Source organism: Metopolophium dirhodum, chromosome 6 (assembly GCF_019925205.1).
Source record: "Metopolophium dirhodum isolate CAU chromosome 6, ASM1992520v1, whole genome shotgun sequence".
NCBI classification, from domain to species: Eukaryota; Metazoa; Arthropoda; class Insecta; order Hemiptera; family Aphididae; genus Metopolophium; species Metopolophium dirhodum.
This window is the reverse complement of record NC_083565.1, coordinates 13394792-13419872: the sequence shown is the minus strand read 5'-3', so window position 1 is coordinate 13419872 and position 25081 is coordinate 13394792. Positions and strand designations below refer to the sequence as shown.

Genomic DNA, 25081 nt, shown 5'->3' with positions numbered 1-25081 from the left:
ATGGCCAATCACTGTATTAAAAACAAGTGTAGTTTACATTTAATGGAGTCTAAGACATGGTAAATCCTCTCGCATTATTTAATTACCTACGGGCAACGCCGAGCAGGATCAGCTATAGTTTTGTAGTAGAAAATATGTGGACTTGACACGGGATGAATAGCATACGTATTTTATAACGGTTATAATAATTAACCAGACTGTGCGAATTACCTGATTTCAGGGTAGTGGGTTCGCGGCCAAAAGGGTGAAATTTGATTTCCTCGTACCAGCTGTCCACCGGTTCCCTTCCTTCGATCCTGTGGTTGGGCAGCGACGTCCAAGAACAAAACAGGTTCTCACCATACGAAGACGATGGTCTGTGCTCCAGGAGACCTTTGCCGCTCAAATAGTTCGCCCATTCTTCTGCATATTTACAAAGCTGCGTGCAAACAGATTTTCAAAGTTAAATTTATATATTGATTACTGTGACGGGGGAGACAACAATATAAGTGGAACACAATATGTATGTGTACTAAGTGCGCTTATTATAATTTATAAATCATGTTTCCAGAGGTTTGTATATTACTGTAAAAAACTTTTGTGATTCAATTAAAACTAAATGATTCTTAAGCAAAACCAATATTTAAGTAGATGTACATAACAAGTTTTGTTTATTTTTGTTATATTATAATACCAACATCGATTTGCCAACTACTGAACTACCAAAAACATGAAGTAAGATCCCACGGATTTGTGTATAACAAATTGTAAATCATTAATTCCAATTGAATACAAAACAAAATGCAATTATTATGACTTACAATAGCTTATTATTTTTTTAATGAATTAACTATTGTTCTATAGGTATCAAAATAACTTTTGTTACTTTTGTAACCTTTACAAACAAACAAAGTTTATGTTTGATAAACATAACGGTTACACAATATGTGCATACAATCTAATTATTACGAAAATAATATGAAAACATATAGCGGTATATAATACAATTCAGTCTTCATTCAAACATAAACTTAAAGAACGCAATTCAAAGATTAATTTAATGCCGAGACAGAATAGTATGAATAAAATATAAAATATAAAAACATATTCTATACTATAGACTTGTAGAGTAATGCAAATTAGTTGAGCTAGTAAATGCAAATTTTGATTTTCCATTCACTCGTAGCATTAAAACGAATATCTACGTTTTTCATTTTTTTTTTTACACAGGTAGGTACGTCAATCATGTTTTAATAATAATGCACGTGATAATAAAAAAATAAAGTAACAAGAGAAACAAGGAATATTTACATTAAATATTTTTTTTAACATTTTGTCTGCTGACCACGAAGTGAAAGCACAGTTGTCACGTTTTATTATTATGTGGTTTTGTTTCCCCCCTACTATAGAGGTAGTTTGTACTTAACTTCGGAAACCCCATATCTACGACGACGGCCGTTTTAATGGCCTTCGTTGTACAAGACGAGTGGATGCATTGTTGTCGTGTCAACGAGTAATCTATCCAAAATATTTCTATTACGAAGTTCAACATCAACATTACGATGTGGAAAGAAGAAAAACGAATTATTTTAGCGGTAGGTATGGCAGAAATAATTCGGCAAAGAAAGTAATTTCATAGATTTCTTTCAGTTTCGAAATTGCACATGATAAAATAACATACTTAAATAATATAATAACATATTTGCGTAGGTGCCTACTGAAATGTTTACACAATTTATATATTGTACTCAATACTGTAATCTATAATATTATATTCGTGTATATTTGAATGGATACTAACTTTCTTACTCAGGATCATCGGAGGAACCGTGTGTTTTTTTCTGTATTGATTGTGTGCATCCAAACATTCTTGTATAAATGTCTTGTTGTCTATAATAATTTTTTTCTGCGATTTTATAGCTGTACATCTCTAAAACAGATTACATACACGTTTCATTTTATAATATCAAACACACACATATAAACATATTGTAGTAACATAACTATACCTAAGTTAATAAGTTATAGTACCTACCTATATATTATATGTGTTATTGCTATTATATCAGAAAGTTTCAAAAAAATGGTTACCGATGTATAATGTATATACACAATACAAATTATATTTAAATAAAATAGAATTTAACTATTGGTATACCTATAGGTACGTGTATATTTAATAAATAAATTGTTAAAATTGTGTATTTAAGTTGAATAAATAATTTTAATTAAAAAAAAGTTTTAAAATATATAGGTAAAATTACAATTTTTAGACATATTATGTTTGTTATCATTATACGCTGTAGTCTGTTGTAGTACATGACCGACATAAACAACAATACAATACCCATACACAAAACGTTAGCCAATGTCTACAATAAAATATAAACTATGATCTAATGCGATACCGGTTTTCTATAACATTAAATTAAAGATATTAGTAGATCGTTAAAACTGATAAAATTGCTATTAGCTTGTGTTTTTATTGTCTCTGGTGATTTTTTTTTTCTTATGGTCGTACTTGTAAGATGTCTATCAATTACAACAGTCATCTTTTTATGTATCAAAACACAATAGGTTCCAATTACAATGCATATATAGGTGCACAATTCTGCATTCAACACGCAAAGTTTTCCAGTGGCGTGATTAAGGACACACGTGTAATAAATAAGTTTTTATTTCATTCAATCAAAAAATGACATAAATGTCCTTCTTAGTTTTCGCATTTTAAATTATATTTTGCACAGGAAAAACATTCTTGCAGCTGGTTACCTACCAACTTATTATAAGCGATGATTTCGATAAGACTAGATTCTATATCTTAAGAAGATATACACCTTTTATTTTTATTAAAATATTGACTAAAATAATCACAAAGACGTTTTTACCTATTTTTAGATTTTTTACTGACATTTTCTCAAGCATTACATTTTATATTATATTTTTAAGTCAAACATAAATCCTGCAGTAACCATTTTTCTATCTCTCGCTATACTATAATCTAACCTACTTAAGTTAGTGGGTATATCATATCATACTTATTTGATAATACATTTAAAAACGGCAAATCATATTATTATGTTACATTATTATATTATTAATGCACAAATGCAAGCTTGGTGATTATGCGTCCTTGCTGATTTTCAACAACATGATAGCTTGTGCAGATCTGTCGGATTTATATGACAAGGTTTCTATATATTATGTGTCTCAACACTGATACGTGATCACAAGGTAGTTGCACGCGCATATATGAAACATGCACAAACGTCACTTGTGTGATACTTTCAGTATATCAATCAGAAGTTTAATTAACACATCCTATTACAGTCATTCCTAATACATATTATAAGATCACTTCATTGAGCTATTATAGGCCTGCAGAATAACTATACGAATACGAAAATGACAGTATTTTCAACACGTTCGTCAATAAATTTTCATGACAAGACTTACATTTCCGCTTTCAATTTGTAAAAGCGCATCAGGACTTTATTGTCTTGTTTATATTTTATATCATAAGACACTATAAACTCCGTACCTATAATTCATAAGTGATGAACTGTGTGTATACAGTTAGTTCAACTATTGAAACAATTGTTTTTTATATTTATATATATATTTTAATTAGGTATTTGAACATAATATTATGTCTATACCTATCGTATTATATTAATTGTAAATCAACTTTTATTTTAGGTAGGTAACGTATTACGTTAGCATATTCTATAATGGATATTAACTTCAAAATTCACGGCCGATATTTTTATCATAACATTTTACGCGATAAAAACAATAACCGAAGAAATTTTAAATATTTCACGAAAAACCAAAACGATGTTTACATTGTGAATAATAATATTTATCAAACACACTTACTTGTTTGTAAGACGTTTTTAATTCTGGTGACGAAGTTGACGGCGACAACGATGAGAGGAAGTCGTCAGATCCATCTACGAAAACAAACACATCGTATATTATTCAAAGATAAATTTCAATCGATGTAAATATTGTTATTTTTGGATGTTCACATATTAAGAATTAGATTCATAGCAGTAATAAAAAAAAAAAAAAAAAACATCGCGACAAATTGAACATAGGTGGGTGGGAATTATTTCTGGAACGAAATTGGGAAATCAACCGTTGCGTGAAGATTAGATAAACAATTGTCAGAAGTTTTTCAATGTCATTGCCACGAATGTCACGGAAAATAGCATTTTTATGGCCTACGCCAATTTGTTTGAAGATTAATGCATTAGCAATGCAATTTCACATACACACGCATTATTACATGTGAATTCGAATGTGAAAAACTATGTTACTTTTTAAGGAATATATACCATTAACCATTTAAATACTGTTCATACAAATCAGATTAAATTCTTTATAGTAGTTTATACACACCCAATTTGCTATCAATTGTTTCTTCTATGTTTTTCGTTTCAGAAGTCACTTTCCTTTCTGTTTTGTTACCCCGAAACGTCTGCACGGTTTCTTTGGTGAGGGTTTCAAATTTGGGTTTCTATGAAACAAAAAAATATAATATTCATCAGTTATTACGTAATATTGCTAATTTTAATTTTAACTTGAAGTTATACAAAAAAATAAGATTGGAGTGATTATACAATAATCAATTTGAATCCTTTTGAAATATTCTTTGTATAGCTACTACATATTATTGTATATTGAATGTTAATGGCAATTTTGAATTTCGATTAACCCGTCCGGTTACACGAGATTAAAAAATAAAATCTAACGACTGAATCCGCCGTCGGCTGGTGGCCAGTAATTCGATTGATACAGATGAGTTATTTAGTTTTATAATATAATATTTAATAACGCACCTGTCCCAATTTTGAAGGGGCGACAAATATCCTCCGTTCCGTTTTTCTGGTCATGACTACTCGACTATGACCTTGATTGAAGTCATGCCCATGGGTGGAGTCCTGGAAAGATGTTAAGTCGATGGAACTACTTGCATATCTTTGTCTCGGTAAACAACGTAATCTAAAAAAAAAATTGTTTCTCATTTTTAATTAAGCCAATTACAAAAGCATATTTGATATTGGCTATGTTTGATGTCACTGTCACAACGTCCTTCTCATAAGTCAAAACTCTTAATACCTTAGTTAACTTATATTGAACTTACATTTAACATAACATCATCAGACCAAATAAAGTTCCAAATAAATAATATATTATGATAACTTATTGAAAAGAATTAACAATCAAATACTGAGATTAAAATTATCTCATAAACAGTATTTTAAAAAATGAGAAGGATTTGAAATCCGCATAAATTGTATACTCAATAATAAAGTCAAGATATTTGATTTGTTAGATAAAATCTTAAAACCTCTAGGTAATAATCCAATAACTTTCGTCTAATGAGTAAGGAGTACCTATATTATTTAGTGACTACAATTTTTTTTTTTTTTAACGGAACTACGATTACATATTATCAAACAAATTATTATTTCTAATATATACAATTTGTAGTACCTATATCAACGTTATAAAATATATTATTTTGTACGAAGTATATTTTTAATTTTAGAATATTTATAACTTATAATCTGTAACATATATGTACGATAAGCAAATTGTTTGACAATTTACATATATTTAATTTTTTTTTATAAGAATAATGTATAAAGGAGGGAGGCTATCTAGTGACACAAAATTAAATACTTCTATAAAAACCTATAGAACGCAATACTCGATATTTGTTCAGTACAAGGAAAATATGAATATGAATATGTTTTTGTTCATAAGTAACCATGACAACGAAAACCTTACGAAAAATTGGTCAGAAACAAAAATCGTTTATCCAGCCCCAAAAACATATTTATGTTAAATAATATAAATTATATTATTCCTGTGTTATGCAACAAAATTAATACAAATTTGTACATTATGTAGTTATATTCTATAATGATTTTTGAAAATTTTCGTCAATTAATGTCCGGAGTAACATGTCCAATAGTTCCAATAAAAATGTATTTAATATAACATTTTAATTAGACTTGACTTCACGTGCTTATAAACGCTACCGAGTTCTGGATGAAAATCTAAAATGCATGATATAATCACTCGACACATGATGTTTATCTACATCCTACACTTAAAAACACTACTTGGTACTGTGGTTTAAATTAGTTTTTATGTATATAGTTCTAACGTTTTCATAAATGTGTTCTTAAAACACTATTTTAAATATTGAATGTGCCTATGAAGAATAAAAAATGTTATTATAATAGGTAAAATCGTAAAAATATATTCTCAATCTGACATTTAAATATTTAATAATATTAATTAGGTATTTAGGTCACGTATTATGTTATGCTTACATATTATATTTTAGTAAAAATACATTTGAATTTATATTTTTAAATAACTTTACACAACAAAAATAATTACTTTTTAATCAATAAAACTAGCATCTTATAGGATATTGTATTATTTTCTCAGGTAGATCAGTTATTTATTCGTATAGAATATAGATATTTAACAGCTAATGCCATACATTAAATTCAAAATATCCTTATTAGATGATACGTCGCCGTTACACATAAGTACATAACTTCTAATATTTATATTGTAACTATTAACACGCAATGTGGTAATAATAACTATTATAAAATTAATATTTAAAATTGTTTTGATTTTTTACGATTGTATATACGTACCTAACTAGAATTAACATATTTGTAACAAACCTATTTTAGCGTACAATTCGTAGACGAACGATTGCAAGAGTTTTGGACTATAAAAATTTCTATTTATTTATTAGTTTATGAAATGTGTGTTTAAATTGTATAATAAAAGCATATTATATACCACACACACTAACTTCGTACTAAATAATCATAAACCATGATATATTCATTATAATTATGTTTGTTAAGAATATTAAGAAGACTATTTAATTATAATCTTTATATTTTGCATTAACACTACTAATAAAATAAAACAAAACAAAAAACAAGAGAAATTATGATTTGGAACAAAAAAAATTACTACCTATGTTCATGGGTTGAACGATAAAAATAACTGGGTACAACAGTTACGACTTCTAAAGATATTGTAGTCATTTACACCGTCGAACAATTAATACCTTACAAACGGTTCAAATCAAACATAATTGTATTACAAACTACTAATACAGTGAAATGTGCTCATGTTTACCATCATGGAAATGGAATCCTCATGCAGGGTAATGAGTTAAGAATATTCTGTTCCGGTCTTATGATTCGTAAATTATTAATATAGATATAACTGTATAGTCTATAAGTACTGTAATACTAAGATTTCTATTTATTATCCTCTTCATATCGTGTTATTTTTTTATTATACTTATATGTTTGAATTTAAAAACTACTATTTGAAAGATAAGTAGCAGAATGTATTAGTAGATTATTGACATCATTATTATGCTTATTTAATAAAATAGCAGTTAGAAAATATTGATGTTAATAGTTATGACTGTTAAGTGTTAACAGCTAGTTATCGCCAATAAAATATACAAATAATTATTATACATAAGATAGATTGAAATTTCAAAGAAAATTTCGGTAACATTTGAAATTCTATCATAAAAAGTATTATATAACACTTATTGAGAACAATTTTATTAGTAATACGTTTGGTTATTACTTATTAGTTAAATAAAATCGTGAACATTTTTAAATACCAGTATAAGACAGCACACTAAAATTGTTTGAAAAAATGAATTTATCAAGAAATCCGTAATCAGTAGATAATTAGGGACACCAATTATTAATAATACTACTTACAATCTCTGACTTAATAATATAAATTATTAGAAACAATTATTATTGTTCGACAAAACAAATCACATTAGTAATAAAATTAAAATTTTAATAAAAACGCGATCTATATAACATAACTCTTTACTCATTAGTCTATTATACATGTCTAATAAAAATGGTATGCACATTTTAAGGCACTTAGGCAGGAAAACGTAAACGTTTCAATCAAAAAAGGTATAATCATGAAAATTAAATTATTCAAAGCAATATATACTTATATAAAAAATATATATAGTAATATACCTGCTACAGCTCTTAATAATATGAAATTATATGAATAGGTCTACACTCTACTTATACTGTACGAATAATGTTCTAAAATGTCTATGAACATGATATTTACGATTGTATGATACACTGATTATAAGAAATTTTAAGTATATTCACGTGTTTTTAGTAGGTAACTATATGGTTATCGAGTTAGACCCGACAACGAGTAAAATTCTATATTGTATTATATTTTTTAATCACGATGTGTTTGTTATGATATTATAATCGAACATAAGTAGACGATCGAACACACCCATAAAAACGCACTTATAAATGATAGAAAACAGCAATGAATTAGATACTAACCTGTCGACGGCGTCGAGTCTAGACGGCGGTCCTTTAATCACCATATTATTATATTAATATAGCATATTTTGATTAATTAAAAAACAATACAAAACTCACGTCGCATGGTAAAATAATTAAATTTACCTACTGTTACCATTATACTATAGTGTCTAGTACACCACTATATTACTACTAGTTTAGGTACTACTATTTTACTGGTTACTGGTTAGTATAAAATACAACTATACCAACAATTACACCGTCGAAATTTTATATTGTTATGATTGCAGTTATTATTATTATATTTTGTTACTGTTATAACCACAAACACGAATGTGAGTTCGGTAAATATCGAAACGCTTACGCGGTATATATAGGTAGGTACCTATATAATATAATAATAATATCGTTCGCGCCGAATTCGAACGGAGTTTCGTCACCGCGCGAGCAACGTACCGCTCTGATATTGTGTTGTAGTAGGCACACGCAGACACCGCGCGAACCGCATTTCAGCGAGTGATTACTGCACAATGAGCAGAGTCTTACTGCCTACCTGTACCATCGGCAACAGGTACCTTACACGACTGCGTATAGTTGTTCCGAATCGTCGCGCACCTGTGCGCATGCTCTTTACCAAGACTTTTAATGTTTTTTTGTTGGTATTTTTTTTTTTTTTTATTGTTAAATTTTACTTTTATACAATGTATAACCTAGTAAAATAATATAACATGATTAATTAATGCACGCATAATGTTTTCGTGTGCGATATTTTTTTTTACCGCCGCACCATACGATAATAATATTACCATGCTACCTACTACTAAACTACAACTACTAATAATAATAATTAACGAATTATAAAATGTGACTTTAAATAATGTATAATATAGGTAGAATTTTTTTTTTACTTTTAATTGAAAAGGTTGTACATTTTTCCTAAAGTCGCATATCCTATCCATTTTGAACATCTAGTCAAATAAACAACAGATTTAAAACAACTATTCGTCCGACCACATTGCACATTATAGTTATTTAGTTACGGGTTCGAAATAAAATTCAATATTACCTATACAGCTGTTATAGGTAGTATGTACCTAATTATCTTATTATCTTAACAGTTATAACTTAAACATAACTTTTGTTCAAGATTTAATGTAATATTGTCAAATTGATTTCCCGCGCGATGAGCTGTCAAAAATCATATTGTTGATTTTTTTTGGATGAAAAATTGTAACCAATATAGAAACAAAAAATGTAAAACAGTACCTACCCACAAATAATAGAGAATGAAAAAATATGCAACGTAAACAATAACATAGGAAATAATTATATAATATTGCGATAAAGGGTATTATTACACTGATTTGTATAATAACTAAATGTCAATTACTTTTAAAACATAATAATTTGCAAATTATTTATAATACCTAGATTTGTTTTTTTTCTGTGCACGCTCACAACACAATAGGATGTAATCATAACATAATTAGTGGTCTTCGAATACTGTTTCCGTCGATATCCCATTATTCAAGTGTTCTTTTCGCAATTACAATGTGCAAAAATTTGTCAAACATTTATTATGTTTTGTTATTGCTGTGTTGAATATAACATATTAAAATTAAGTGTATTTATATAGTTTATACAAGTACACGCCTATGTTATACCCAATTACAATTTATGATTATTGCGACTTATGAATACATTTTTTTTTTTCAAAATGTCGTCTCAGGGAAATTACGCACCTAAACTATAAAAATATAAGAACGATAAATAGTAGGATAACATTTTAAACTGTAATAATATGTAATATTGAACATGTTTAAAACAATCATCACTAAGTTACTAACGATGTGAACGGCACTTACTCAGTGATACTTTTTTTGATAATGAATAATAACACTTACGCACATAATATAGCATAATATACCTATTATAATACAAAATAAATAGCTATAGTGTGTAAGCACTTGTAGTTGTATTTGGTGTTACATTATAATGGTACCAATATGAACTAAACGCAAATAATTAAGTTTATGTTTTTGTACAATAGCATAACTGTCATATCAAAAAATATAAAAATCAAAACACAATAAACTTTTAATAATTATTTTTTTTTTACTTTGTTTTTTTTCTATGTAGGAGGTATTTCCTTCCACGCATTTTCAAAACTGTAGACATTTTTTTTTTAATAAATCAAAGAACGTGTACACTAAAATACTTTAAATAAATTTTAGGTCAACATGTAAGACATAATATTACGAAATTGAATCAAACATTCAATCAATTATTATAAATAAACTTGTAATAATACAATAACGCTTGGGATACTATTTGAATACGCTGTAAACAACATATCAAAAATATATTATAAATATATTAATATTATATATTATAAATATATTAATATTCATAACAAAAATTAGAAACTTGATACATTTTCCAAATCAAAATTATTTAATGTAGGTACTTTTTCATACATAGATCGTATTTGTTCATTTTTAAAAATAAAGGTAGGTATTTCGTGATGTACAATCATTTGGAATTATTATTATTGTGCAACAGAGTCTTATCTTTGTTTTGTTTAAACATCCATGAATACAATATACTAAAAAGACGTATAGGTACTATAATATATTATAATTGTAATATAATTATCTCACGACTAAATGGTCTTGGTAAATATCAAACATACGTAATAAAATTGTGGCGCCAATTATTGTTTTTAATAGAAACACAAGTTGATCGAATTCGATTTTCCCAGTAGATGTATATTAGTATATTATCGCCAATTTAAAAATAGACAATATTTGAATTACTACAAAAAAAACACGAATATTTTTGAATTCTGAATAACAAAAAAATATTTATTTTCCGTTACTAAAAATTCAATATTTTACAATAGGTACGCCCATAATACACATTAGATATTTGAACAATTCGGTGGTACGAGTCGTATCACGTGTAGAACACGGACCATTGAAAATCTAAATTCTAGCTGAACCATATTATTATTATATTATTATAGTTTGTTTCGTAGCGCAAAAAAAATACGAAGAAAATATAATATAAGTGACGGGTATCAATTATATTTTCCTGAATAGAAGCCAATTATTAGACACCCATACGATTTGTCACAAGTGTCATGTATACATATTATAATAAATATATTATAAATATGTTATTTTTCCGTTTTCACTTTTCTAGTCCTTTCAAAGTGCGCATTTCCTACTGCAGCCCAACGACATGAACATGACCAACCATTATCATAACGTTACGAAACCGTCAATATCAGTAATGAACATATTAAGTACATTACGCGTTGGCCGTTGTTATAGGTATAAGTATTATAAATTATAATAATATATTGTTATATCCGAAACTCTTCAATCCAATAATAAGATAGGCATAAACACTATAATGCTTAATATCTATTTTTTGAAAACAAGTTGTAACCGTTTGTTTTATTTTACATTATAATATAGTATCACAAGAACCCGGTAATCGTGACCGAAACCTAAGAATTATTTTTGAAAACGTTCAAAAAGGCTAAACAGAAAATTCTTGATGAAATAGTTTTATTTTTGACGAATAGAATACATTTTTTGATTATAAATAATAATTGAATTCCCTAAAAAAAAACTTAAAAAAATATGCCTTAGAAATTGGTTAAATCTGCTAAAAAAAACCTTAATAAAAAGTGTAAAAAATAATTTAATTAATTAATGGGTTAAATATAATAAAATATCATCTTTATTACTTCACAAAGTTCATTATATTATATTGCTTATTTTGGAATAAAACAACGATGTGGTAAAATAACGATTGTGAAAAATTCGAACTCTTAAGGGCTAGCGCCGTTCAATGCAATTACTGTGATAAACAAGAATGATATTTTAAAAAACCACTCTCGTAAAACGTCGAATATACGTCGGGTTTCAGATTTAGATTAGATGTATTACATTATTCGTTCTCGTATATAACTATATTATTATCGTATACACTGCTACTATTTCATACTCGCGAAACCGCCTATATGGCTATATGTTAATTACACACACATATATATATATATATATATTATATTATTGTATCGGGAGATCGTATAGGGTAACGGCTATATACTCGTCATGTAGCGCTGCACATAAATTGAACACAATTGACTACAATTAATATGTGGGACGATGCGACGATATATTATATTTCTCGGACCTTCCCCGGAACACGGACATTGATGAAGACTGTGTGGAAAAAAATACGAAATTAGGAAGAACAAAAAAATCACATGGACCCGAGTTACGAATTATCGTGTTGTAGATGGGTATACCGTTTTATTTCTCTCGCCTGTCGCGGTCGGGTAAACGTTGATGATCACGGGAGCGTTTGAACAATAATTTTTCTCTACCGACGGTCACTACAATATTATATTATTTATGCTGTACCTACACGTACGCAACGACTCCACTTGGACCGTAATGATCGTTATACTCCATTATTATAATGAAAACTGGCATGAAGGTGATGACCGCCGACGCCGTCGATCCGGATATATACATACATATATATAATATACTATATATATATATAGATATATAATATATTATGTATATATTATAATGGCACTGCACCGTAACGGTATATTATATTGCAGCGAACCGCTCTGTATAGTCACTAGAATACTATATAGTGTATAATATTATACTGTATATACGATGATAAATAAAACACAAAGCGACGGTGGTCTGCACTCGGCAATGTAAGCTGCCACAATCGATTATTGTAAAACTATATCTATACCGCCATAATATTGTAATATATATATATACAGTTTATTCCGTCCAAATGTACGGCGACAATACGACATCGTAATAATAACATTATACTTGTGCTGCCTGTGCAGCAGAAATGACAATCATCTGTTGCCGTTTCGTGTATATTATTTGTATGGGTCAACGCACGCGTTTTATAGAAAAACATTACGCAAATATTGCGCCTGAAAATTGTATATTATTACCATAAAATATAAATCTTCGAGTTAGAATTACTTTAGACGTTTTAATTTTGAAAAATTGCATGTATACCGCCTATACGTATACCTATGATTCTCATCAACGACACCGACCAGAAATTATTGTGTTTAAAACGAGTCCATTCGGTTTTTTAGTATAAGTTTATTAATTTAAGTATTATCTCAATAAAACCATAAGTAATAAACAACTTTACTATATTATTTAATAGCTGCAAGGAAACTATAATAATAGGTAATTAAATAACTCAATATCTTTACAAATTACTTAGTACGTATCCTACTATATTTATTAGTTTTGTAATAATTTTATGTTAGCTGAGTATAGGTACTCGATAATTATTAAATTGTAAATACATATGCAACGCCATACAATAAAATAAAATTCCTCTGAAAAAGAAACTACTTAAAAAATGTTTTTTAAACAATAAAAATATGTTAAAATGTAGTATGAAAATTAACGTTCAAAGTTTTTTGTTTTCCGAAACGCAGTTTCAATCGATAGTCTATCGATTATTTTGCTTAGTTCAAATATTATGCAATATGCGTCCATATTTGACAAAATTGTTATATTTGAAAACATAGAGCAATGAGAAATTACTTTCTGCCAAATAATAAGACTTATATATAGAAATTAGAACATGAAAACTAATATAATTTTAATATGCAAAACATTTAAAAGTTTATGTAATAATATTGAGTTTATTGACGATACATAGAAGGAAATTAATATTAAATTATATGCATAATATTTACAATAAACATTTATCAAATAATAATTAAGTAGGTAAGTACTTGTTAGTTTTTGGTTTAAAAAATTCAACTAGGTACCTACTATACCCAGTAAAATTGTAAATATACTTACAGTTCTCATTATTTTCTTATACAAAACTTGAATAATTCGCGAAGACAGTTTTAAAGAATGCATGTGTTCTATCGACGTGTTCTAGCAAAAGACTAAACAAATTTAACAAATTATATGTACAAATTTACACTTCAAAGTACCACTGTATTAATTATTTCATCCTTCGTTTCAAATTGTACGACTGATCATTCCGGTGACATTATTAACTACACGTTTCCTCTTTTTAATAAGTCCATAAATTTTCATTTGTAGGCCTAAATGTAGATAGTTTACTTTACACTATCTATACATCAAATTTTTCAGCAAAAAAGGCGATTTAGATTTTTTCTTAATAATAATATTAACAAATAAAATACAATTATTGAACATTTTTGTTTTTAAAAACGCTCACATTTCATAAGTATAATACCTACCTACATTATTTTTAGTATGTTAACATTATAATTCTTAATATAAAGTCATTAGAGAAAACTATTATTACAATACGTGCGGGTACCTAATGGAAACAGTTTTCAAAAATAATTGTGCATCATTCTGCAGTGCAGAAACTAAGTAAAAAATTATTAATGACATGTTAGATAAATATAAATTCTGTAAACCAGCTGACCCACTATCCATTCAATATCCACAATACTAATTTCCATCACCCGAAGACATTCCACACAACTTTTTGTCTGAGATATTTAAATAAACGATTTGTAAAACGTGTTTAAATTTATAGTGAATAAATATTTTTTTTTAATCCAGACGTTCGCTCAGTACAATTTATAAACAGTAATTTTATCGACATATATACATACAAATTGATCATAACAAATTTAACAGCTCAATGGCAGTGGCTTCATTTCAGTTTTTGAAGGAGGGGGACAACATTTTTGACCGGCCCATAATAAAACTGAAAAAAAACCGCTCGCTAACAATTACATTACATTACATTAAAATTGCATTTTTATCTCAATACAAATAGCGTTCTTACATAATTTTAAACTTAATAGTTACTATCACGGTTATCTGAGATAACCGTAGTTAGTGGTTACTTGTTACTATCATAGACATAAATAACCCATTTATTTAAGAGATCACAATGACTAAATAATTAATACATAATATTATGTAGAGGGATACCTAATTACCTAAATATATTACCTATTGGCTACTATATGAAGGCCCAAAACTAGCCCGACCACGGCCCGCTAATGACAAAGGGGGCAAACATGGACTGCCAGCCTATATTATTAGGTACTATAAGTATATTTACTAAAATAAACATTCAGTGAAAATGTCATGTATTTATAAATTTATAAAATGTTCAACTTTTAAAGCTAAGGATTGAAAATTTAAAACAAGTTTCCACGTAAATAGGTTATATATAAATTACTTTATTCACAATAATATCATAAAATATACTTGGTAATATCATAGGCTGACTGACCGTTTTCGCGGTATAAATTAATAACCGTAGATACTATAAATAGTCCTCGTATGTTTTTTTAGAATTTTCAATAGAAAGTAAAATTTTCAAAATATTTTGACTCTTTTTGAATTATTTATAAACATTTGACATTTTCGTTTTTTTTCTATACTCAACATTAAAAAATTAATGGTTATTAATTTAAACTATTGTGATAAAAAAATACAATCATCAAGTATATTTTTTTTTGTTAATAAATCAATAAATTAGGTAATAATAACAATAAATAAAATTGTGTACCTAACACATTTTTGTACAGTATTTCGTCGTATATGAAAATGGTTAAATTGCTTTTGATTTTGATATAATTTAAGAAACGATTCATAATACACAATTGTGCATTTATAATATTTAATATTTTTGTAAAATTATTAATGTAGATACACATTACACAAACGAGTAATTTATAACTAAAATGTTTACCTAACATCATGAATGTACATTTCTTCATAACTTCGACGTTTTTCGGTTTTTGTACACGAAACTATATTATAGTTTTGTCAACGTGATAATTATAAAACATGCAATCAAAACATTTAATTTGCTTATAGCATGCAACAAAATCCCAAACCTAAATATTTATCATATTATTTTTTAAACCTAATAATACAAAAGGTACCTAGGTGGTTGCGGCTTACACTACTAAAGCCCATACTATATTATTGATTTTTATTTTTTTAAGTTTCAACTACCCACAGCTTTATACAATTATTAATGTTATTGCTATACCTACCTATGATTATACATTTTATAACGAGTCATTTTACAGGGAGGATTAGGCCCATACCAACTACCCCCGAAAATTGATTTTTGTATACAAATAGGTAGGCACCTGGCACACTTACTTTATTTAATGAGACACAAATTGTATGAATATGTTCTAAAAGGTAGAGAGGTCTGATGAAAAGTTGTGGGGCTCTGTCGCTCTAATACACAGTTTAGCTAGAATTCCAACTAATAATACATATATTTTTATTTCTGAATTCTGTTACATACATTATGAACAATAAATTAAAAAAATTGTTCAGTAAGCACAATAATTGATGAAGTGATATATATCTCTATATATAATAGGGTTCATGTACAAACAGAACAAAAATAACTTTTATTAGAGGTCAGAAGAAATTTTACTATGAATTAGTTAAAAATGTATAACTATAATCTTATCATATAATTATATGCGCATTTTTAACTAGGTACTAAATCGTTAAATGTAATATTATGGAATAAAAAAAATCCTTTAATTTATAAACATAGATATATTTTATGGCTTGAAAATTACTGTATACTCACTTCAATGAAGAATTTTTTCATTAAAAAAATCAGCCCTTGTCCCTCGATGAATGATTTAAGCCACCACTAATTTTTAACAACAAAACATGGAACACTAACACGTTATAAACTTTGTATAGAATACTGAATAAGTAATAATGAGATTTAATCTCGCCAAACATATTTTTATTGCGTCTAAACCCCCAGAGTTAGTTGTATTTTAAATAAAGTGTACAGTACACTATTATTTTAATGACAATTTGCACAATTTTATACGATATATATAATATAATATAATGTATTATGACGTGTGATGTATGTACAGAAAATTTGAAACATACATAAATTTATACGTGTTAACGCATTGATGGTGCAGAGTAGTAAGGTTGTGTGTATACATTTTTAGAACTATATATAACTAGTAAACCGTCAGATAATACATAATATTTAATATATGAATATATATTTTAAGAGTGTTTTTAATATCTCATATTATATTCCAAGCAGTACAAAAAAATTATTAGATGTTAGTTTTAAAATTATGAAGTGATGTGTTTTTATTACTCTGGGTAGGTAAATATTTAGTAGGTATATAGAAATATAGGAACCTAATAAAGTGTAATTTATTTAGTTTTGTAATAAATGGATAATGCAGTTGATACTTTGATAGTAATACTTTAAATCATTTGTGAGGAAATAATCATTAATGCTTAAAAGTAATAAATAAAAGCTGTACATGCACTTAAATTGCTAATAATCATTAATGATTATTTAATAAAAAATTATATAATATAATCAGTGCTGAACTGTCCTTGTTGAAAATGCACGCTTAGTTGCCATAATATTGGTGCTCCAAGATATTTTATAATTTATTTGTGGTTTTTCAACTTGAAATATATAAGCTATTGTGGAACTTGAGGTAAGTACTTGTGTAAATGATAATAGTTATCTATCTATGGTTGTATTATTTACAAATCTATATATTATATATATGTATAACTATACAATTATATGTTTAATGTTTATGTACCTATACCTATACATTCAGTAGCTACATTTAAAAATACTTATGTTTATATTTTAATTTATTTCTTAAAGATAAATCTACTTGAAGTTAAAATAATGGTGAATAAACATAAAGCTTTGAATGGATTTTAAGGAAACATTTATTTATGATTAATATTATAAATAACCACTAACCACGAGTTTTACCATTCCCCATTACACGATAACATAAAATTCAAGTACCTAATATATCTGCGTAAAAACTACTTTCGTCACTACTTTTTTTTTTATTAAAAATGGTTTAATTTCAAATTTACATTAAAAATAATGATGTGTAAACCAGCACATGACGTAAAATATTAAGAAAAAATAACATATTTATTGTCTATAACCATAATAACAATACAATTTACAGAACGATTATCCAAAACTATTATTATTATTATTCACAGGTATAAAGGTAGGTACCTACAAACGTGTACCTATTGCACGCGGATTGTTAACTTCTATTTTATTACATCATAGGAAACAGCGAGTAAGTACATAGGTCGTGTCGTCGAGTTATTATATTTGTTTGTTGGACTGTACTCAATGTACTCAACTAAATAATTATTATTGTTTGTCTATTTTGCGTATACAACAATAATAATTACTGTTATGTATTATAATAATAATAATTGTAGCCATAGTATGAAACGTTTTAAAAAAAATGGAAGGTGAATGGTGATAAATTATCACCATTATGTATTATGTATTATAATATTATACTCCGATGTATAGTTTCCAAGTTATGGTTTTTATAATATATACAATATTTAGGGTTACTGTTATTTATTTTTATTGAACTGCAATACTGCATGAAGAGTTTTATTTAAAACAATTAACTATTTTGTTTACCTAGTCTAAATATAGATATAGGTACATCAGACAATATAATACTATACAGAATATTTCATTAGATTGGCGGAAATCGGGGTGAAGGGGCTTGAGGGGATTAGCTTCCTCCTTTTTAGTTTTGTAGGATCGAAGCCCCCCCTAACATTAATGTCAATCATGTTAGCCCCCCCCCCCCCTGAAAATGTAATGGATTTCCGCCTATGAATTTATAGATAGGTGTTGTACTGTTGTTTGTGGGATACTTCCGAGCTATTCGAAAGCTACTCAAAAAAAAATTGAATTAATATTAGAATATTGTAGTTGAGAGAGAAATATATTTACCCACAATCAAACTTGAAGGTAACATTTTCTGTTTTTGTAAGTCAGATTTTTGAGATATTTCAATTGCTATATTTTACATTCTCGTAAACTCGGTGTAAAATTAAAAAAATCGTCAAAAACTAACGTACAAAAACAGAAAATGTTGTTACCTTAATGTTACAATCCACGCAAATAATACAACTAACGAAGCTAAACGTGAACTAATGAACATCCATTTTGCTGTTACGCACCTGTAAGACGGAGACGACAAATGCGGGTGTGGCATCCTCATGATAGTTTTTACTTTTTATCATTGCACGTCTCATCATGGAAATAAAACATTTTTTTATTTTTTTTATTTTAGTTCGATAAATAAAATGTTAATCTCCTTTTAATTTAGTTGCAGTTAAAATTAATATCCAAAGCTTATAGTTATTATATTATGCTTATTATTAACCATAATTCAAAAAAAAAAAAAAAAAATGTTTTATGATTAATATAGTATTTATAATCAATGGTATTACCTACTGACTATTGCAAAATAGGACATATTATTTAATATTTATGATAAAGTGGACAACAATCTTTAAAACATTGTAAGGATGTGGCCATAAGTATGTATTTTTATATATTTAAATTCAAACTTTATAAAAAAAAATTAAAGTCCTTCCTAAAATTCAAATAAATAAAGATCAAGTAGATTATCAAGTGACGTAGTCGGTTTATTAGTAAACTAGCACCATGATCACTACGAACGGACTACTTATTTGTTTATATATTTTTTAAATGTCATCACGATCGTACTCATTAGACAATTAATAGTCAATATTCTGCATTATTATAATTTAAATTTACCCTATATAGTTTATATATCATAATATTATATCCACATAAATATTTAATTATATTAAATTAATTAGTTTTCAAAGCTTATTTAATCAATAAAATGTATGTGACTCAGGCTTAAACGATAAACATTTGATAATATTGATCGTCATTACTAAAATAATTACATATATATTATAATGGATTATATGAATGATATAATACAATAATATATATGACATTTTAAAAATATATAGTTCAAATATACTCATGAATCACGATCAATACATTTCCATTTATGCGTTACGACACTGTAGAATATAACAGCTCATAATGATATACATAGGTACACATTTTACTAAAAAGTGTATGGTATTATCTATATTTATGTATAAGCTTTTAAAAGTTAACATTATTATTTTTATTTAAATTTATTAAATTAAATCAAGGTAATATTTAACAAAGATAATAAATATTATTACTTACTATTACAAAATAAGATGTGTTTGAAAAATGGACGAGTCAAATAAACTCAATAATTTCTCTGTCTAACCGTTTGTAGTTCTGAATTAAGTAAATTTAACAGTAGATACTTAAAATGAAAGTTGCTTGACTAAAATGGCATACAATAATAACAAAAAAAAATGATAACAATTATAACTGTTCTTAAATAAAATCGATTTGAGTCTTGGCTGAATCGAATAATAATAATTAGGAACCATATTAATATCAGTATTATATTTTTAACCTAAAATGTAATATACTATGCATAAAACGTATTTATAATTAATACAATTAATAATAGAAATCCAAGAAAATAAAATATGTATGGTTTTTATGTGATAATTTTATTATATTCTATATATAAATATATCATATTATTTATGGATACTGGATAGGTATTATAAATTATATCAATACAGTATGTTTATTTAGGTGAAAAAACAGCAAGAAGATTATATTAATAGCTTTTTGTTAACATTAAGACATTATTAACATTTAACAATATCCCCGTTATAAATTTATATATGAAAAATATAGAGATATTATTATCATCTGTAATTTTTTAGATCAAAAGTCTCATTATTAGGTAATATGATATATCGCCATGCTTTATGTCTAGAGTTAGGATGTTGATGACCTAAAAAACACACACAAATTCCTTAAAAAAAAAAAAAATGCTAAAATGCGTTAAAAACTCCAAAAATGAACGTAAAAAATGACCAAAAAATTCTACTTGAATAAAAAAAAAATGTAATTTAAAAATAATAATTTTTATTAGAGATATGGATGTGATAATGATAGTGTCAGAGTAATTTAAAATATAAATTGTAATATTAACAGAAAAATAGAATACATTTAAATTTTAAGAATTGTATAAAATCATTAAAATACTATACAAATTTCTTTAAAATCTAAAATTTGAGAAAAATGCTCCCACATTGTACAAAAACTACAAAAATGACCTAAAATATGAAGAAATGACGTAAAAATGTGAAAAAATAATATTCATAAAATCAAAACATGCAAAATAAAATAAATATATATTGAATCAAGAAAGCATGAAAAAATACTGATAGTTGAATAATATTTCTTGAGTCTTGAGTTTAAACAAAAAAATACAAAAACATAAAAATGTTGACTTTTTTGATTAAAATACCATATGAATAAATTACATTAAATTGCAACAATTTCCATTAAAAGAAATCTAAATAAATTACATTTTTTTCTAATTTTCTAATTCTATATAATAATTTTATAACTAAAAATTAAATACTATTTATGAGAAAATATTCTGTTGTTCTTGAATTACATTTCCCAGCCTCTTGGATGAGAAATGTGGAAGACGTGCGGTATCGAATTTCAAATTCCTGTATTCAATTTTTGCGGTAATTTATTTTCCGAGAATACTGTTATACGCACATAGTCACATAATATTATTAATAACGACCTAAAACACATACCTATAGTTTTGTACTTTTGTATTTTGTTTATGTATGAGCAGATTTAATATTTTCATCTTGTGATTTTGACATGTTTTAAAGATATTATTACGCCTTGTAAAATAATACATTTAAAAAAGTTAGTCAGTCTGTGTTATGCCGTGTCTATAGTGCCTATAATATAAAAACAATTTCCAGTTAACTTAAATGGATTCGCACACCACAAAAATGATGAACAAAGTCGGTGCCAGCGTTTCGTCTGGCAGGCACTATAGAAACTGCAGTTTCCCAAAACTGTGTCCGAAATCCAGAAGGAAATTTATGGGCGGCTCCGGCGTCATCGACGATCGCCGGAACAGCCTGCCCGTTGCGGCGAGGACGGAAGAAACGTCGTCGGCTGACGTAACCACGAACGGGGCGGAGAACGCGGCCGTGGCGCGCCGAGATTTAGCCGTGCGTCAAGACGCCGATGGTCGCCGTGAGTGGCGAGTTTGCGTCCGTCGATTGCCAGCCCACTGCGGCATGAGTGCGCCGACGCTCGGAGGAACGTGCAGCCAATCCTCAAGTGGACCGTATCGGATCGGGATCGCGACCCAACACCTGTACGCAGTGGCACCGAACTATATTTTAAAAGGGGGAGCAAGAAAAAAGTTATACCGACCACCACTCCTGTTTACAAAATTTTGCTGCATATGTATACATTAATAGCTTAGGAGTTAGGAACATAATTCATAAATAGTTTGTTGGGGTACCCACGGACCCCCTCGACCCCCCCCCCCCCCGAAAAAAGGGTGGGCGGTCGCCCCTCTTAGGTTATGGGTTCGGCGCCACTGCCTGTACGCGACAGTGAAGGGCTACGAGTAGCTGTTTGTCTGTATTGTCAAAGGCAGCTAATACGACGACAAGTGGGAATAAAATATGCAGTTCGTCCCGACGCCGATCCGCATGCGGTTCGTCAAGTGTAAAGCTGTCCCGTCTGCCTGGACGCAACAAACTATTTCGCGGCGCGCGCGGCGAAGATCACGAAAATTGAACGCCATACGATGCTATTACGGCGTGCCGGTGCCGGCAGTGGCGCGGCGGCGGTTGTCCGACAGTTATATAAATCATGAAAACGATTTTCTTCGTAATTATATTATTAAGTAAAAATTAAGTAAATTGTACGGGATTTCGCATACATAGTAATAGCACCACGTGTCAACGTTTTCAAGGTCGCGACGGCGAAACGTTTTTACGATATCGCGGAGTTTATGTGGAGTGGTGTCTGCCGCCGAGTACGCGCGAAAATAATTCACCGTTTTTCCGCTAGAAGCAGCACACGATGGCGAGATAATAAATATTATAAAATACGATTCTTAACATAGTTTTGCGGGTGTCAACTTTGATAAACGTTATTTAAATTACTTTGTGTAAAATTAGCCCGCCCAATTAACCTAACTAGAAATATTCTATGACTCTGTTCTAGTACTATATAACAGACTATAATATTGTACGATACTACGATATCGTTATAATGATAAATTAACCTGCGTTACACCGTATGCAATACCTAACTTAGATGCAACAAGGACCAAATGTTTGTTTAGCCCTCATATTTCCTCCTTATGAATCTGTTTGGACATTTCCCCTAATCCCTACTACATCTACTAAGTTGGTATACCTATATTCAGATGGTATGTTATAAATATAAATTAACATCAATAGGTATTTATTTATTATATAGTACCTACCCATCTATCCAGTATTGCAGTATGATTCACTAGCATGCACGTGGCACACTCCGACACTCCCGCCCCATAGTTTCCTTTAATAATGTATTTATTCAAAATTTAAATTCTGATTATTGGATTTTTCAAATATACTCAAGGATCAGATTTCCAATTATTTAGATCAATAAGCACAAAATAAGCTTATTAATTTACGCTAAAAAAAAGGTTGGTTCTCGTTTGAAAAAAAAATAGTTGGTATCGGTATCACGCAGGACACTCTTTAAACGGTACAACAAATCTAAGCATTTGCCAAATTTTAGAGAAACAGTCTTGCATGAAATCGTTCTCAGCCAATTTAATGTCTCATCGGAGAAAACATTTTTCGTGGCTTGGGTATTGTCCGATATAATATTATACTGTGGTGTGATGAGCGGCTAGCTCCCCCCCCCCCCTGCGCATATGATGCTTAACATAATATTATAATGTAATTTATGCAACATAATTCGCACTTACGACGGTTCCGGTGCGTCGGCGGTGCCGGTGCGGCTGGTGGACGGTGCTGAGCGCGTCGTCGTCTGCCTGGACAACATCATCGTGGTCGGGGAACAGTTGCGGCAGTGGACGTAATCGTTTCTACATCGGACTCACGTGTTGTTCGGGCGACGAGGAGTGAAAACGTTCCGACTTCCTCCCGACGATATTGTACAGGACCACGCGCTTCGATTTTCCACGTTTTTTCCGGGCGAAAAGCACGACTGCACAACGCGACGCGAACGGCGACCGCAACGACCGGCGGACGGGCATACTCTGCCGAGTGCCGGCGTAACGCGCGGTACTGACGCGGCGCCGCCGACCCTTATCGCGACGGCGCAGCACGACCGGCGGTGGCGTTGCGCGTCGTTGCTATGGCGATCCGAAAACCTCTCGAAGAACGAGCCGGAAAATCTCATTTGGTTCGAGTGATTGGGGTGGTTGTGTTGTTTTTCAACAGCCCCCGAGTTTCTACGGCGGACTGCGGGCGGCGAGAGGAATTCGAAAACTGGAGACTGGATCGTTTTTCCTAGTATTTCTAAATTTTTTTTCTTAAACATCGACCGTTTTCGTAACCGTTTGGCCTTCCCTGGTAACATTAAAAATTAAAAACCGTCAAACAATATTATCGAACGTAGGTAATAATTAAATCGGTTGCCCAAAATATAATGTCATGATAATATTCCCGCGGTCCGTTCGCTGTGATCATTGTCGGTCGCATTGCCGACGGATAAAAATATTCCCACGTCCCGGGTTTATCGCCGTAAATACAGACGGGCGATCGTTATGTATTCTAGTGTTAATAGCGTTTTTTTTTTTTTTATCTAAAATCTAAAGTATACGACGACGACGAGAAATAGGAAAAACTCTG

General features: G+C 29.1%; 1 protein-coding gene across 4 annotated transcripts in view; it reads right to left on the bottom strand.

The window, feature by feature from the left end:
* Nucleotides 1-24507, bottom strand: part of LOC132946575 (uncharacterized) — a 33279-nt gene extending 8772 nt beyond the window's left edge. The window contains exons 1-7 of one of the 4 annotated variants that reach the window (XM_061016620.1): nt 8826-9439; nt 8388-8418; nt 4824-4986; nt 4384-4501; nt 3859-3932; nt 1781-1909; nt 211-418 (exon numbers count right to left, since the gene is read on the bottom strand). In XM_061016620.1, coding sequence (XP_060872603.1) covers nt 211-418; nt 1781-1909; nt 3859-3932; nt 4384-4501; nt 4824-4986; nt 8388-8418; nt 8826-8877 — 775 coding nt within the window. In that variant the 5' untranslated portion in view covers nt 8878-9439. Of the gene's footprint in view, nt 1-210; nt 419-1780; nt 1910-3858; nt 3933-4383; nt 4502-4823; nt 4987-8387; nt 8419-8825; nt 9440-14257; nt 14351-24192 lie in introns of those variants that run through there. The other 3 variants (XM_061016621.1, XM_061016622.1, XM_061016623.1) reach the window with 3 other exon arrangements.
* Nucleotides 24508-25081: the final 574 nt, after the last annotated feature.